We start from the raw sequence: 15854 nt of genomic DNA, 5'->3' as shown, positions 1-15854 counted from the left end.
TTATAAATAGTGAAATCTGGAAAGTGCATAACTTACCAACTGAGCTTCCATTTCAGACAATGTCTTCTTAACTTGAGCTAATGGGTTTTCTTTGGGACCGGGTTTGCAACTAAGTGGCTTCCTTTCCACATAATTTGATTTTCCGACAGGGACCCTGAACATGGCCATGGAAGGAACACTTTTCAGTGGATTGTTCTGCGACGGAACAGCAAGGTTCACTTCTTCATTAGATGCAGTGTCTTTTGCCAAGTTCACATCTTTCCTTCTGCTTTGTAAGGACTTGGTCTCATTCACTGACAGAAGTTGATGTTTACCTTCCTCCACTTCTGGAACTCCACTGCCCGGACTACTGCCATTCAGTCTGTTGTAAGTTATATTCTCAGCCATTCATAGAAAATTAGTCTCGTCAGCAACAGTAGTCAGCCAAACATTCTGAAACAGAACAGTGTGTAAAATTTAGAGAGACAGCTTATTTTAAAACACAAAAAAATGGCTAAACATTTCAATTTATATACACTCTAAGGTGCTGCATTGAAATATCTAATTTAGTTCAAAGACTTAAGAACAGAACTGCACCAATACTCTGCAGTCACATCCGAAAACAATGTACTTTACTCAGAGAACAAAATCAGCTAATAAACAAGGCACTTACTGTTTCGGAAATTCTGCAAATCTTCCAGCAGCTAGTACAACCTACTCTACTTACTGACCCCAAAGAAAAAACAAAGTCCACTTTTCCATACATGCCATCTGAGCAGATGATTTTTTTGTGCTGATGCATTGATGGAAAGGGCTCTTTTTAAAAGGCCTAGTCCTCTGACAGTGATTGGAAATGGAGAAACAAGTGGTGAGATTTAGACAATGGACATCTGACTGAAAGTTACCAGAAGAGTATGATATCATCATCATCTTGTTGTACTCTTAGAGATTTTTGAAGCTGGTACAGCCAAACTTCAAAATGTGCAATGGAAGTTACTATGGCTTTGAACAGTCTGACTTCCTGAAAAAAAAAATGATCAGAGGAAAGAGTAAGGAAGGTCATTTTGCTACAACAGAGAGTTAGCTCACCAGGCCTGTCCTTCCCAGAGGTGAGATCAGGTAAAACTGTCTGCATGGTTTATATTACATCCCCTTTGTGAAAAACATAGCACATTCATAAAGTTTGAAATGTGACTTTGAGCAGCAAAATTATCACCTCGTGTTAAACAGCAAAATAAGTCTGCTCTGGACTTTAAACATAAAAGCTATCCTATTTATGGCATATTGTAAACAAATGTCTATACAAAAGTGTCAGGTCAGAATACAACACACAGCATTTAGTTTTCACCAGATTAACTGCTAGCTTGTAAGAAAGGCAGACTGCAGTGCAGCCTGCCCAAAATGTAAGTACAATTTTATATGATATTGTTGTTTCTTTCGGCTTTTTCGCAGTTAGGGGTCTCCACAGCGAAACTCCGGTCCGCTAATGATTGACAGTAGATTTTTACATGTCGAGTTGCCAGCCCTGACGCACAACCTTCAACGAAGGAACGCCCAGTCACGCATGTCTCCACACAGAAGACTCTCTAGCTGAGAATCGAACAGGACGTCTTACTGTGAGGCGACAACGCTACTGCAGCACCACCACCGCAGTCAATGCAAGAAAATGCTGAAGTCTGCTTAGGAAGAAAGGATCATAAAGTAAAGGTGAAACCTTTCACTTTTTGCAATATCAAGAAAACAAGGCAAAAAACAGGTTTTAGTTTATAGCTCAGTAATGCCAATTATTCATCAGCTATGAAACAACTGCAGAATGAACACTGGGTAAAAATGTTACCATTGACAGTCAAAGAAATGAGATACACTAGCATTTTATCCTATCCGGAACTGGTTCCAGGACATGTACCCACTGCCTATTTATGATAGGCTTGGTAGTAAGGTCTAGGAATTAATGCAGAGGACTAAAGCTCTGAGCTGTTAATGCCCAGTTTGATTCTTTCCACCTTCATTTGTGTAGTGTGTGACTCTGAGCAATCACAACCACAGAGTGCTCACTGGTCACCCCTGAAAAGGGGTAATTGAGTTCAGTGGCCAACAAACAGGTAAAATAAAGAAATAAAATAGGCTCTGGCTCCCCATAACCCTGCTGAAAAATGAAAGAATGAATGGTGTTAAAAGTGATCACAAACAGAGAGCAAAGGATCCTTTTCTAAGGTTGAAACCACATATCCCATTAATATAAAAAATGGCAGCTTTGATATTTCGCTTTTTAAAGCTCTTGCCTTGTTGTACTCAACAGATTTGAAATTCCATTCTTTTTCTATTTCCTTATTCTACCTTACAGTCCAGGGTTTCTGACATCTTGCCTCCATACCAAAGTCCTTCTCCTGTTCCGTGCCCTGCAGTAATAGTAAAGGCTCCCCTGACTGACTTGAATTAATATCTATGGAAAAATGGCTACTGTCTGTAAACTTAACAGTAAAGTGGGTAGGGATGTTATGTACATTGTAGCCCTCTGCCAACTAGCATAACAATGCATACAAAGTTTCTAGCTCACACACACTTCTCTATGCGAGCAAGCACAAGTGACATCTTAAATCTTTACGCATGTTACAGGTCCAGGCAGGCTGTCATCTCCCAGGTTTGCGGTTCAGATCAGCCCTGGAGCCTTATCAACCCATATCCTCTTTACATGATGGCAGAGTTGGCTACTGGCCTCACAAGTTCATCCTCCTAGCCTGTTAACCAGTCTGGAGCTCACCTGCTAAACCTGGACTACCATACCATATTCTCAAGTCTAGTAGAAAACCTCTAAGGAGATTGGCAAAGCTATAAAAAAGCATAATCATTTCTATAAAGCTGCTCATTTAAGTTCTGTTATGAGAATGGGTGAAAAGTCAATATGGTGTTAATGTCCATTTGTAGGCTGGTTAAAAAAAAAAAAAAAAAAAAAAAAGTCTGCCATTGGAGTAAAGCAAGGAATGAAAAAAGTAAATGGCTGCCTTTTTGCTTACAGTCATCAAACGCTGCTTTGCTATTTAGCAAACATAAAATTTAAACAGCAAATGTATAATTAAAAGAAAAAAGTAAAAAGACCTCCAAAACACATACATAATAAACCAACCATAACACCTAAAACACACAATACACATAATGACACAAGCACAACTGTCTCACCATCAAAATCCATAAGGCAACGCACATCCACTCCAAATATCTTAGCATAGGAGACTCTATAGCGAGACACACAGATGCCCCCCCCCCAGGCTGAATAAGGAGAAAGTTACAGCCCACTGTCTTTCTAGTGCCAGGATTCTTCAGATCATGCAGGCACTCAAGACTCTCAACAACTACCATTATGATTATGTCATAGTACATGTTGGTGTGAACGACTTGAGATGTACCTCCCTGGACTGCATGAAGACGGACATGATTGAGTTCTCTATGTGTCACAGGCAGGTATGTCCCTAGTCTTGAGCAGCATATTACCCTCACCTAGGATACCACAATATAAACAGAAAATAACTGGCTTAATTTCTAGTGTCATTCTAAGGAGATCCAGTTCCTGTCAGCCTGGGATGACATGATCGATAGACCTTGATGCTTTGCCAGAGAAGGTCTTCAACTGTCTCCCCTGGGATTTCGGCTGCTGGCAAAGGCTCTTGCCACCCCCATAGTGCCTTTTGTTTAGGCAATATCACAAGGACAAAATTCCTGATGTAAAAATTTCTTGAAAAAACAACCTCAAGGTTATGCTGCTAAACACTAGCAGTCTTAGCATGAAACTGCACTCACTGATAGTAGTCCTCGCCTTGGAGATGCTAACAACTGTGCAGTCACGAACACCTGGTTCAAGGCAGTGGAGAACACCCCAGCCATACTGGGTTACACTCCCTACCACACATTCAGACCACGAACAGAAGGCGTGAAAACTATAGCAGGCAGTGTATCAATATTCATTAAAAATAAATATACCTCCAGATTGGTTAAACAGTATGATTCCCTGGAGACAATTCAGGTGCAACTAACTGTTGGCAGGATGCCTATTCAAGTCATTGCCAGCTACAGGACCCCCTCCATGAATCAAGACACCTACTCTGCCTACTTGGATCTACTGGAATCCATCAAGATACATCTGAACACCATGGTTCTGGGAGATTTGAATTACCCATCCATTGACTGGGTAAATTACTCATGCTCAAACTCACTTGCCCAAAGGTTCCTCAAGTTCATTAACTACAATGCCCTGGATCAGCTGGTGAACAACCCTACTAGGGGCAATAACATCTCTGATGTGGTGCTTACCAATATGGGGGGGACCCCCGATGTGAGGTCTTCTCTTGTCAGATCTGACCACAAATCAGTCTCACTTGAAGTAACTATCACACTGGACCTCTCTAGCAGCAACTAAACTAAAAAACTTCTCCAAAGCAGATTATATCTTTCTAAGGGATAGTATAAATAGCTTCATTGCACCTCCCCCCATCAGATGGAATTGGCAACTATGCAGAGTCCTACACCAATGCCTTTTACAAACATCTGCATAACTGCATTGACCCGGCCGTACCTGACCAGACCAAAACAAGTTCTTCAAGGAAGAGTAAACCAGCCTGGTGGACAATTGTCATTAACAGGCTTTATAATAAAAGGAAAAAATGGTTGTCCCAAAGTAAGAGGGAGCGTGCCTTAAACTGGAAACACTCCCTCCTCAGCTTAAACAAGCAAATAAGACTTCTTGTCAAGTCCTCCAAAGCAAACTACTAATCCAAATTAAGAGTCCTCAACCAAGGACAACCATAATAAGAAAAAACATTATTGCCACCAAAACACAGTCACAAATCCAAGAATAAAACAGCAACTGCTGACTCTGGCTGAAAATGGATGTGTGGACAATAAAGACTCTCAAATGCAGTAAATGAAGAATCCTCTCAAGGAATATTTTATTAAGATTAAGTGCTTTCATCCTGCTTAACAGGACTTCCATCAGAATCAAAATGCCATTACCAGAAAAAAATATTTTATACCCATAATGCTCTGTAAATCAATTAAATAATACTCTAAATGTAAAATATTTAAAGGGCTAGCTACAAAGGAATAGGTTTCTAAATTACTGCAGTAAAAATCAGACATACTACAAGCTACTATAATACTTAAAACACATTATTACTTAAACACATGATTTTAATATAAACATTTATAAATAGGCGATCAATGTTTATTAAACGAAACATACAAGGTTCAAATCTATGCTCCAAAATAGGTTTCAAGGGGATGTTTTCATTAATTCCTGGGGGGGGGGGGGTGTGGGGGGTGAAGCATTAAGCATCAGTTGCCACTTCTCTTTCTTTGAGAAGTGTTTTTAAATCACCACACCTAGGGGTAGCTGATAATTTCTCCAATATTGCAAACTTAAAAGTGTGGCATTCCAAACTACTAGTCAAGTGCTTATATAAGGCATTATTGGTGTTCTGTTTCTTAATTTGTAATCAATGTTCTTTTATTTTTGAGAACGCAGATGTAGTACTGGAAAATATTAATAAGACAAATATTTTAAGAAAGACAATTGCAATATGAAATGTGTCGTACATTTGGCTATGTACATGTCCTGTCCAGTATTTTACGCTGGTAAAACAGACAGGGCTTTAAAAAATAGAATATACGAACACACATATCAAATTAAGAAACAGAACACCAATAATGCCTTATATAGGCACTTGGCTAGTAGTTTGGAATGCTACACTTTTAAGCTTGCAATATTGGAGAAATTATCAGCCAACCCCAGGGGTGGTAATTTAAAAACACTTCTCGAAGAAAGAGAAGTGAAGTGGCAATTGATGCTTAATGCTTCTACCCCCAATCATGTGTTTAAGTAATAATGTGTTAAGTATCATAGTAGCTTTTAGTAGGTCTGATTTTTACTGCAGTTATTTAGAAACCTATTCCTTTGTAGCTAGCCCTTTAAATATTTTACATTTAGAACATTAACTAATTTACAGAGCCTTCTGGATATAAAATGGTTTATCTGGTAATGGCATTTTGATTCTGATAAGCAGGACAAAAGCATTTAATCTTAATAAAATATTCCTTGAGAGGATTCATTTACTGCATTTGGGAGTCTTTACTGTCCACAAATCCATTTTTAGCCAGAGTCAGCGGTTGCTGTTTTATTCTTGGATTTGTGACTGTTTTTGGTGCCACTATTGGTTTTTCTTATTTGGTGACTTTTGGTGCATTTCTGGCTATCCAATGAATTCAATGGATGAGATCCCATCCTTGTTTCCGCCCGTACAATGAGATGAAATGAAAAGACTTCATTCTGAAGTTGAAATAGTAAAGTGAGAGCTCACAAGCCTTATCGAACTCACAAGCCTTATCGAACTTATTAGCCTATCGCAACAACCCCGTATATCCACGCAAACGCGTATTGTGTCTCCAGGAAGTGTGTCTGGATGTGGGCAGTTACAAGTGACCGAAGTGGCTCTTTACAGGAAAATGGATTATCCGTGGTGTCAGCACACACAAGATCAACTATTTCTTAAAAAAAAAAAGAGAGACTGCAACTGGTAAAAAAGATGACTAATACATTTGTTGTGGTGCAAAACCTACAAGGACTGTACCGAAACGAACATACACAGCTGCTTCAACCATTCAGCTTACTTCAGGCACTGTAAATCTGTCTGAAACAAAGTTTGTTTCAGGTATAATTGATAACAGGAGTAATAATTTTGAAACATTCATTGAGGCTGAATATATTTACAGTAAAAAAACATGAAGGTTTTACTATACATGAACGACATGATCAATTTTCAAATACTGGCAATTTAAGACAAAATTTTGCTTACGGAGAAAAGGCTACATAAAATCAAATTGTTGCAAATGGACAATGCCTATTTCTCTAAATGCATCAATTTAAAAATTGTTCCTCAGAGTTTTGAGAGTGTTTAAACTTCCTTTGGGTGTTGATATTACTGATGATTTGATTGCAGATTTTAATGTGCTTTTTGATAAATTTTGGTTTTGACTATATGAGATTATTAATGAAATACAATGATGCCAAACTGAGTTCTTCACTTTGTGAAGTTGATATTTTTAATCAAGATATTACACAGGATTTAATTTTCTCTCAATGGGAGAAACTTTATTGGAAACCGTTCACATTAGTGAATAAAAATTGCGATAAAATATATTACAAGAAGGGAAGAAAGGGATGTTTCACAATAAGGTAAGACAGCTTACCCATGTGGCAAACATAAGAAAGGCTATAAAGAAGACCATGCTAACAATAGGTATGGTGACTACAATTCTCATACCTCTCAACATTTTCAGAGGGGGAGAAATATAAGAGTGACAAACAGGAGACACCACTGGGACTCCGGCCAGCAAAGGAATCAAATGCATTGGAACAGGGAAAAGACATCCCAATACAAACAGGTAGCCCAGTGGAAATACTAAAAGAACATGAAGTAATTTTTAGTTACAAAAATTTTAAAAAGTACAATTGCACTAATATTGAAGCATGCACAGAACACTTCTCACTGTTGTCTATGGGGCTGAAATTTGTCCCAACTATGATTTTAAACTAGTCAACACACTCATTGAGACTAAGAAAACAATAGTTCCAGGATACAAAAAAGTCACTAATAACCAAAAATGATGCACCCAGTGGCTGTCAGGACTCCTCTTTAATAAGAAATATAAAAATCAATGGTCAGGATCCATTGTTTTTTATATTTCTTATTAAAGAAGAGTCCTGACAGCCACTGGGTGCATCATTTATACTCATTGAGACTAAAATATATATTAGTAAATTGAATTTATCTGTGTTGTTCAAGGACAAACAACAAGAAGAGAACAAGTCTACTTTAAAGAGAAAATGAGAAGTTATGTACCTACCATAACGTTCCATGTTAGTTGTCTTCTCTTGCCTTCTTTCCTGCTGGATGGGTTCGGAGCCGAACCTCGGCTCAGACTCTGCCTATACTAAAGCTCGAGAGCTAATTTTACCGGCTCGAGGCAACCCTATATCCCATGATGCTAGGCGGTAACTACCCAGATCTCGTTTGGTAGCTAAGAAACCATAGCCAATTCAGTCTCCCCTCTGAGGTGGAGGAGGAGAAGAAGAACTCCCCAAATATCACTACCTGAAGCTGTATCTACCCCAGGACCAACTGTCTGAGCTAGGAATAGTGCAAGATAAGGCCCCCTATAAGAAGGGGAAAAACCTCTCTGTCTGTCCAGGCTAGGGGGATGGTGGGTGGGACGCAAGAAAGAAGGCGAGAGAAGACAACTAACATGGAACATTATGGTAGGTACATAACTTCTCAATGTTAAAGTTGTCAATCTCGCCTTCATTCTTGCTGCATGGGACCGCGTCCCTAGCACCTTTATCCTGGGTGGCTCATTGGAACAGACTCTTGAGAACGGTGGAACCAAAATTTGCCCTGTTTCTGGAGGCCATGTCCAATTTGTAATGTGTAACGAAAGTATGAGGAGAGGCCCATGTGGCAGCCGCACAAATAGTGTCTATTGGTAATCTAGCTTGAAAGGCTATAGATGTAGCCAACGCTCTGGTTGAATGGGCTCTTGGCCTAGAAGGCAATTCTTTACCTCTGAGTTGATAAATACAGGTAATCACAGAAGACAGCCACCTAGACAGGGTTACTTTAGATACCGGAAGACCCTTTTTACTCTCAGCATAAGATAAAAAGAGTTGATCAGATTTCCTGAATTGTTTAGTTCTGTCCACATAGAAGCGGAGCTGATGATGAAGTCCAGACAATGTAGTTTTTGCTCCGCCCTATTTGAATAATTAGGAAAGAAAACTGGAACATCAATAGATGGATTTAAATTTGTCTGAGAAGCCACCTTGGGTAAAAAAGACGGGTTAGTTCTTAGAGAAACCCTGTCTTTGTGGAACACTAAATAAGGAGGGCGAATGCAGAGGGCATGAAGTTCAGATACTCTCCTAGCAGACGTAATGGCGACTAGGAATAGTGTCTTCCAGGAAAGTAACTTCAAGGAACAGGAGGCCGCAGGTTCAAAGGGAGGGAGAATCAAGGATGCTAAAACTAAGTTTAAATCCCACTGTGGTGGGGGGTCTTTGATCGGAGGCCTGAGTAAAAAGATACTTCTGAGGAATGTCTTGCAAAGCTTATGGGACATGATGTTGGAGTTCGACAAGCCTATGTGAAAACTTGAGATGGCTGCTAGCTGAACTTTTACTGTGGAGGAAGATGATCCGGAGTGAAAGATCTCGGCTAGGAAATCCAAGACCGAGTGTATTGTAGCAGTGAAGGGATCTATGTTCCTAGCCTTTGCCCAAAAGGAAAAGTGTTGCCATTTACTAGCATAGATCCTTCTGGTGGAAGACTTAAGGGAAGCTACGACAATATCGCAGACAGAATTTGAAATCACTGGAAGCCTGGCTAGGGACGGAAGTGGAGCAACCAAGCTGCGAGGTTGAGAGATTGGAGGGATTGGTGCAGCTTCCCTGATTGAATGGCCAAAAGATCTGGCATTGGATCCAGATGCCAAGGCTGCTCCAAAAGATAGTGATGCAGGAAAGGGAACCATATCTGTCGAGGCCAATAAGGGGCAATGAGGATCATCTTGACCCTCAAGGCGGTAGCTTTCTGAATTGTTTGTGTGATTAACGGAAAGGGGGAAAGGCGTAAAGAAGTCCCCGAGGCCAATCGTGGACTAGAGCATCTCTGGGGGGATGGCCTGGAAGGGGGAAGAGAGTGAAGAAGTCGAGGCACTTGCTGTTTTGTGGTGTTGCAAAAAGATCGCAGCAAGGAAACCCCCACTTCTGAAATATTTTGTCCGTCACAGATTGCTTGAGAGACCACTCGTGAGGCATGAGAACAGCTCTGCTCAGCCTGTCCGCTATGACGTTGGACTTCCTGGGGATGTGCGTTGCTATCAGAAACTGCTGAGAAGAGATCGCCCATTGCCAGAGTCTGAGTGCTTCTTGACACAGGGGATATGACCTGGTTCCGCCCTGCTTGTTGATATACCATACTACGGACATATTGTCCGTCTGAATTGCAATCGTCCCCATGGGAAGAGAGTCTTGAAGGGCTTGCAACGTCAAAAGCACTGCTCTCATCTCCAGGACGTTTATGTGCAAGTGGCATTCAAAGGGTTGTCAAGTGCCATGGACTGTCCTGCCCTGAAAATGCCCCCCCCCCGCCCAATCAGGGAGGTGTCCGTTGTGACTGTGGCGATCGGGGGGAGAGGAGTAAAAGGTCTGCCTTGATGGACTTGAGGGGAGACCATCCACCAAGATAGATGTTTTCTGCAAGATAGAGTTATTAGGATCTTGTGTGTCATAGGGAGCTGTTGGAAGGACCACTGGGAGAAAAGCATCCATTGAAGAAGCCGCATGTAAAAGCGGGCAAGGGGAAGGAGCGTGATGGCTGCCGCCATGAGACCCAACACCTTCAGAACATACCTGGCCTGAACTTTGTTGTTCTGAAGAAGGACATGAACATGACTTTGAATATCTAAGACCCTCTGCTCTGTTAACTTTGCTGAGAGCTGAACGGTGTCCAAGGTGGCGCCTATGAAGGCAACACTTGTTTGTAGATGATTCCTCCAGTTTCCTAAAGCGGGCAAATTTAGTAGTTGTTAGTATACGGTTGGGGACCCTCCTATACAATTAATATATGCATTATAAAATATATTTTTTAACAAACGCATTTTTAACAATGTTTGTTATTGTTTTTATATTATAATTTAATAAATGTTTGTAAAATAGGTGACGCATTTAAGGACGGACTGTATGTCTATGTTTGAACATTAGAAGTTGGCATTCTCAAACAAACTAGTATTAAGTATATATTAGGCTACTATTTTTTAACTCGTTAATTTTAGACTAATTAACTCAATTAGCTGTGTTAACTAGATCACATGATCAGGTCTTTATAATATAAAAGGCATGACATTTCTTGTTTTAAATTAACTTGATAAAGTCTGGTACTACCAGGCGAAAGCGCTTGTTCTGAGCTTGTTGCTTCGCTGTTTTGTCGTTTCGTTCAAATAAAGGATTTACAGCACCTACTGAGGTTTTTTTTGAAGGCTACAACGTTTTTCTGTTCCAGTGTGGATTTATTCTTGATTAGTAGTGACTATACAGTTCAACGGTGAGTTACGCTGGTATCTGCTTGTGGAGGTATACTGTTTAATAGACTGACAAGGCAGACTTTTCGAAATTTAGAGAGATACCTAGCTCTTTGCAAATGTGGATGGTGTAGTCTCTGGCTAGAAGAAGTTGACGCCTGGTGGTGGCAGTGAGGAGCCAGTCGTCTAGATATGGAAACACCTGGAAACCTTGACGTCTTAGGTGAGCCGTAACCACTGCCATACATTTGGTGAACACTCAGGGGGCTGTAGTGAGACCAAAGGGCAGGGCTCTGAACTGGTAGTGACTGGCTCCCAGCCTGAAGCGGAGAAACCTTCTGGAGCGCCTGTGCATTTTGATGTGACAGTACGCATCCTGAAGGTGCACTGAGCACATCCAATTGTCCTTGCCCAGAAGGGGTAAAATGGACTGTAGCGTGGCCATCCGGAACTTTGTTCTTTTTACAAACTTGTTTAGATTGCTGAGATCCAATATTGGTCTCCAGTCCCGTTTATTTTGGTACCAAAAAGAACTTTGAGTAGACTCCGGATCCTAGCTGGTCTGCTGGGACTGGCTGGATGGCTCTCTTTTTTAGCAGCTTTGATATTTTTAGTGCTGCTTGTTCCCTTAGACTGGGTGGAACGTCTGGAAGAGACCCCATTTGAATCATTGGGGTTTGGATAAAGGGGATTTTGTAACCCTCGGATATGATCGACTGCACCCATTTGTCTTGTGTGAGGGAGAGCCAGGCTTGTGGGTACAGCTATAATCTTCCCCCGACTGTCTCCGAAGGTGGACAGTCGGGCAACACCTCAGGGATGCCGGGAGGGTTTGTCAGAGAGGGTCTCTCTGCTACCCTGGTTCTGCGGACCCCCTCTGCCTCTTGGACGGCGTCTTTGTTGTTCCCCCCTCTGCCTCTAGGGGTGAACTGACCTCTTGTGTCAGGCGTGACTCCTTGTGAGTTACGGAACCACATTTTTCCACCCTTTTGACCCTTAGGATATGGTCTAGATGGGGTAGAAAAACGGACTCCTACGGCAGAAAGAGTCTTGCCATCTTGTTCGCATCTGGTCAAAGTATCTTTCACTTGAGGTCCAAACAACGCTGAACCATCAAAGGGGGAGTTAGTGAAAGACGCCTTGAAGGGGTCTGCGAAGTTACAAAGCCGCATCCAGGGGTGACGCCTCAAAGCCACACCTGTGCCTGCGGCCCTACTCACTCCATCGGCTGCATATGAAATAAGCCGCGTGGAGGAGTTGACAATGGAATTCAGGGTTCCTAGCTGTGAGTTAATTTTTTCCTGAGACCCAGCAGCTGATGGATCCTGTAGGACCTCACCCAGTTCTTTAAGAATGTCTCTTTGAAGACGGGTGAAGTGGCATAAGTAGTTTAGCGACCGCATGGCAAAGGTCGCTGACGAGAACATCCGCTTGCCGTACCTATCCATTGTCCAAGATTCCTTGTTAGGCGGATGGATAGGTACTGAAGGATCAGCCAGTTCCTTCTTAGTGGCTGCCGCCACCACCATGGCATCAACTGGGACACCTTTGGATAAAAATTGCTTATCAGAAGGGGCTGTTATAAATTTAGAAGGCCTCCGTGGGGTGGGTTCCAACGAGTCAGGGGCCGTCCATGCCTTCCGTGCCACCACTTCCATAAGAGGGGTCGAAGGGCGGAGACACCCAGGAGGTGGAGGGTCGAGAACCAAAAGCCTCCAGGTAAACCGACTCGTCCTCAGAAGGATTAAGGGAAGACCAGTTCCCCCTCTGTTTAAGGATTTCAAGGATGTCAGAGAAGGAGACATCCTCAGAGGGGGACCTTGGGGATCCTTCAGACTCATCCAAGTCGGTATCAGATGTGACTGACTCAGGGGAGTCCACATGCTTCCTCTTACATGTCCTCTTACGCGGGGGTTCACCTGACGGATCAGGGGAAACCTCGGAAGAGGAGGATATTCCCAATGGGGAAACCTGAGGCATTGGATCTCGATGGCCGGGGGCGAGAGAGTGGGAAGAGATATCAGCAGGCACTACAGTGGGAGGAGCTGATGGAGCTGACCGTAGAGCAGCTGACCGTAGAGCAGGCACTGGGGCCAATACGCTCCTCATGACCTCAAAGGCTCCCCTGTCAGGCAGGCTAGGGAGCTCCTGCTCCGAAGATCTAGGAACCCCAGCCGGCACCGACAGGGATGGCTCCAAAGCTGATGTCGGGGCCGAACTCACCAACGCCGACGCTCCGAGAGGGAGAACAGGGTCGGACAAGGGTCAGATGCCACTCACCCCCTCGGAGCCGGCGAGAGAGTCCAAGCACCCGGATCCCTCCAAGGATGGCACCATGGACTAGATCGGAGCAGACGACAGAGCCGAAGGGGGAGGTATCGGCTCCGATGTCAAAATGGTCACGGCTCCGAGGCGCTCTGGCTCCAAACACTGGGGTAGAGTCGAAGGAGGAATAGTCTGTTGTATGGATGTAGCCGCTGTCTGATGAGATGGGCTGTGAAGCATTTGGGCCAGTGCCTGAGTCTTTAATAGTCTACTTACCACCCTCTCAAGGTCATGATCGGAAAGCCTGGAAGACCGAGAGGAATGGCTCCGATGGCTCTGCTCCGAGAGTAACAGTGACCTCGGAGCCGAATATATAGACTCCAAAGATGGAGATCTGGACCTCTTGCGTGTGGAGGGCATCAGGGTTGATGGAGCCGATGGAGCCGTAGACACGTCGGCTCCAGCCGGAGCCGACTTTGAAGACAAAGTCTTAGAGGTATCGGCTCCGGCTGGAGCCAATGCAGGTAGCTGCGATACAGAGGTATCCGCTCCAGCCGGAGCCAATAATGTCGCAGAAGATGAGCCACCATCCGAAGGCTTAAAGCTCGGAGCTGACGGTTTAGGTGGTTTCGAAGGCTTCCCCGGCACGGACTTAGCCGGGGAACCTTTGGGCTTTAATAAGCCCCTTAGTATCAATTTATTCCTGCACTCTTGCAGGACTCTTGGGCTGAATGCATGGCACACTGAGCAAGAGTCCTGCAGGTGCAGGGGTCCCAGGCAATAAACACAAGAAGTGTGACCGTCTGTCAGAGGCATCTTCTGACAGCACGAGTCACACTTCTTGAAGTCTGAGATCTTTGTCTCCTTCGACATATTGTAGTCGAAAGGAAAAACCAAAAATAGAAGAAAACACACACACACACAAACACACTCCAACAAATAGGGATACAGGGATACTGAGGGGACACACACACAGCTAAGAATCCCTGTGAAGGAATTAGAATAAAACGGAAGGGCCTAAGGCCTAACCTAGGGTGTGGGAGTATGACAGGGATAAGGGATAAAAAATAGGGACTAACTTTAAAATTAACCAGAACTAGCCTATAAAAGATGAAATAGTATACTAGGGGAAAAACTAAGGAGAAGACTAACATTTTAGTGAAAAAATAGTCACTAACCTGTGAACCGGTAAAAAGAGCAACCTCGCTAGCGTAAGCGGCAAACGAGATCTGGGTAGTTACTGCCTAGCATCATGGGATATAGGGTTGGCTCGAGCCGGTAAAATTAGCTCTCAAGCTTTAGTATAGGCAGAGTTGGAGCCGAGGTTCGGCTCCGAACCCATCCAGCAAGAATGAAGGCGAGATTGACAACTTAACATAGTGTTTTTAACCCTCCACTTCATCCTTCGGTATCTGTTTTAGAGAAAGTTATTACTGAGGATTTGTATAAAATATATGGTAGCACAAGAGAAAAAAGAAGAAGCACCTGACAAGGGTGGAGGCATTGTCCTGTATGACAAATTTGAGTACGTTAGAAAAATGTATGAAATCCTTAATGATACTGATACATAAAAATCAGTTTCTATTAAAGAGATCAATATATCCATCGGAGAATAGACCTAAGTTTAGAAGAATATTTTTAGACCAAAGGATTTCTATTGAAAACTATAACATTTTAAAAGTTAAGAATCCAGTTATAGCAACCATATTCTGTATTCCTTAAGTTCATAAAGAAAAATATTTTAAAACCACCCTTTCACCCTACAGTGGCTGGTAGTAAATCAAAAACTTACTTATATGGAGTAGTTATAGACAGTTGGTTAAAACATACATATTCCAACATACGACTCTTGGGATTTTCTTGGGCGATTAAAGGAAGAATTATGGGAGGATGACTTAATATTTTTGACGACAGATGTTACTGATCTTTTTACATCTATACCCAAGAATTAAGGTCTTGAATTATTCCATGGCAGTATGGTTAAATATTCAAATTTAGAATGGGACAAGGTCCAATTAATATTCGAATTTATGACAGTATTAGAAAATAACTTTATATATTTAGAAGGTGAATACTTTAAGCAAAGAAAAGGTGTGGCTATGGGGGCATCCTGTGCCCCCATTTTTGCAAATTTGGTTTTACCTGAATGGGAAAACAGATAAGTTTTCAAAAGTGACTTTTCAAGTAATTTTAGGGTATATGTGCAGTTTTTGGATGATGTTTTAATCCTCTGGAAAGGGACTGTTAATGAGATCAACAATTTTGTAAGTTATTTGAATAGTGTCAGTTCATTTTTAAGTTAACTTCTACTTATGATCATGAAGGTATTTCTTATTTTCACACATACATCTCCCATTCTAGTAAAGGGTTTAAATCGAAAATACATCGTAAGCCCACATTTAGTAATTCCTACCTAGAATACAGTAGCTGTTACCTTTTTAGTCAGAAAAAAAGTACACTTAGGGCCAATGTATCAGAGCAGCCAGAAT

General features: G+C 42.3%; 1 protein-coding gene across 1 annotated transcript in view; it reads right to left on the bottom strand.

Moving 5' to 3' along the window:
* The window catches only part of CEP68 (centrosomal protein 68), an 864321-nt gene that overhangs the window by 575895 nt on the left and 272572 nt on the right, over window positions 1-15854 (bottom strand). The window contains exon 2 of the mRNA XM_044055708.1: window positions 37-432. Within this exon, the coding sequence (XP_043911643.1) occupies window positions 37-387 (351 nt within the window). The 5' untranslated portion in view covers window positions 388-432. The remainder of the gene's footprint in view (window positions 1-36; window positions 433-15854) is intronic.

The sequence above is a fragment of the Protopterus annectens genome, chromosome 1.part2, assembly GCF_019279795.1.
Source record: "Protopterus annectens isolate FY-2018-M chromosome 1.part2, PAN1.0, whole genome shotgun sequence".
Lineage (NCBI taxonomy): Eukaryota > Metazoa > Chordata > Ceratodontiformes > Protopteridae > Protopterus > Protopterus annectens.
The sequence above is the reverse complement of the archived record's forward strand: the minus strand, read 5'-3'. Positions and strand labels throughout refer to the sequence as shown.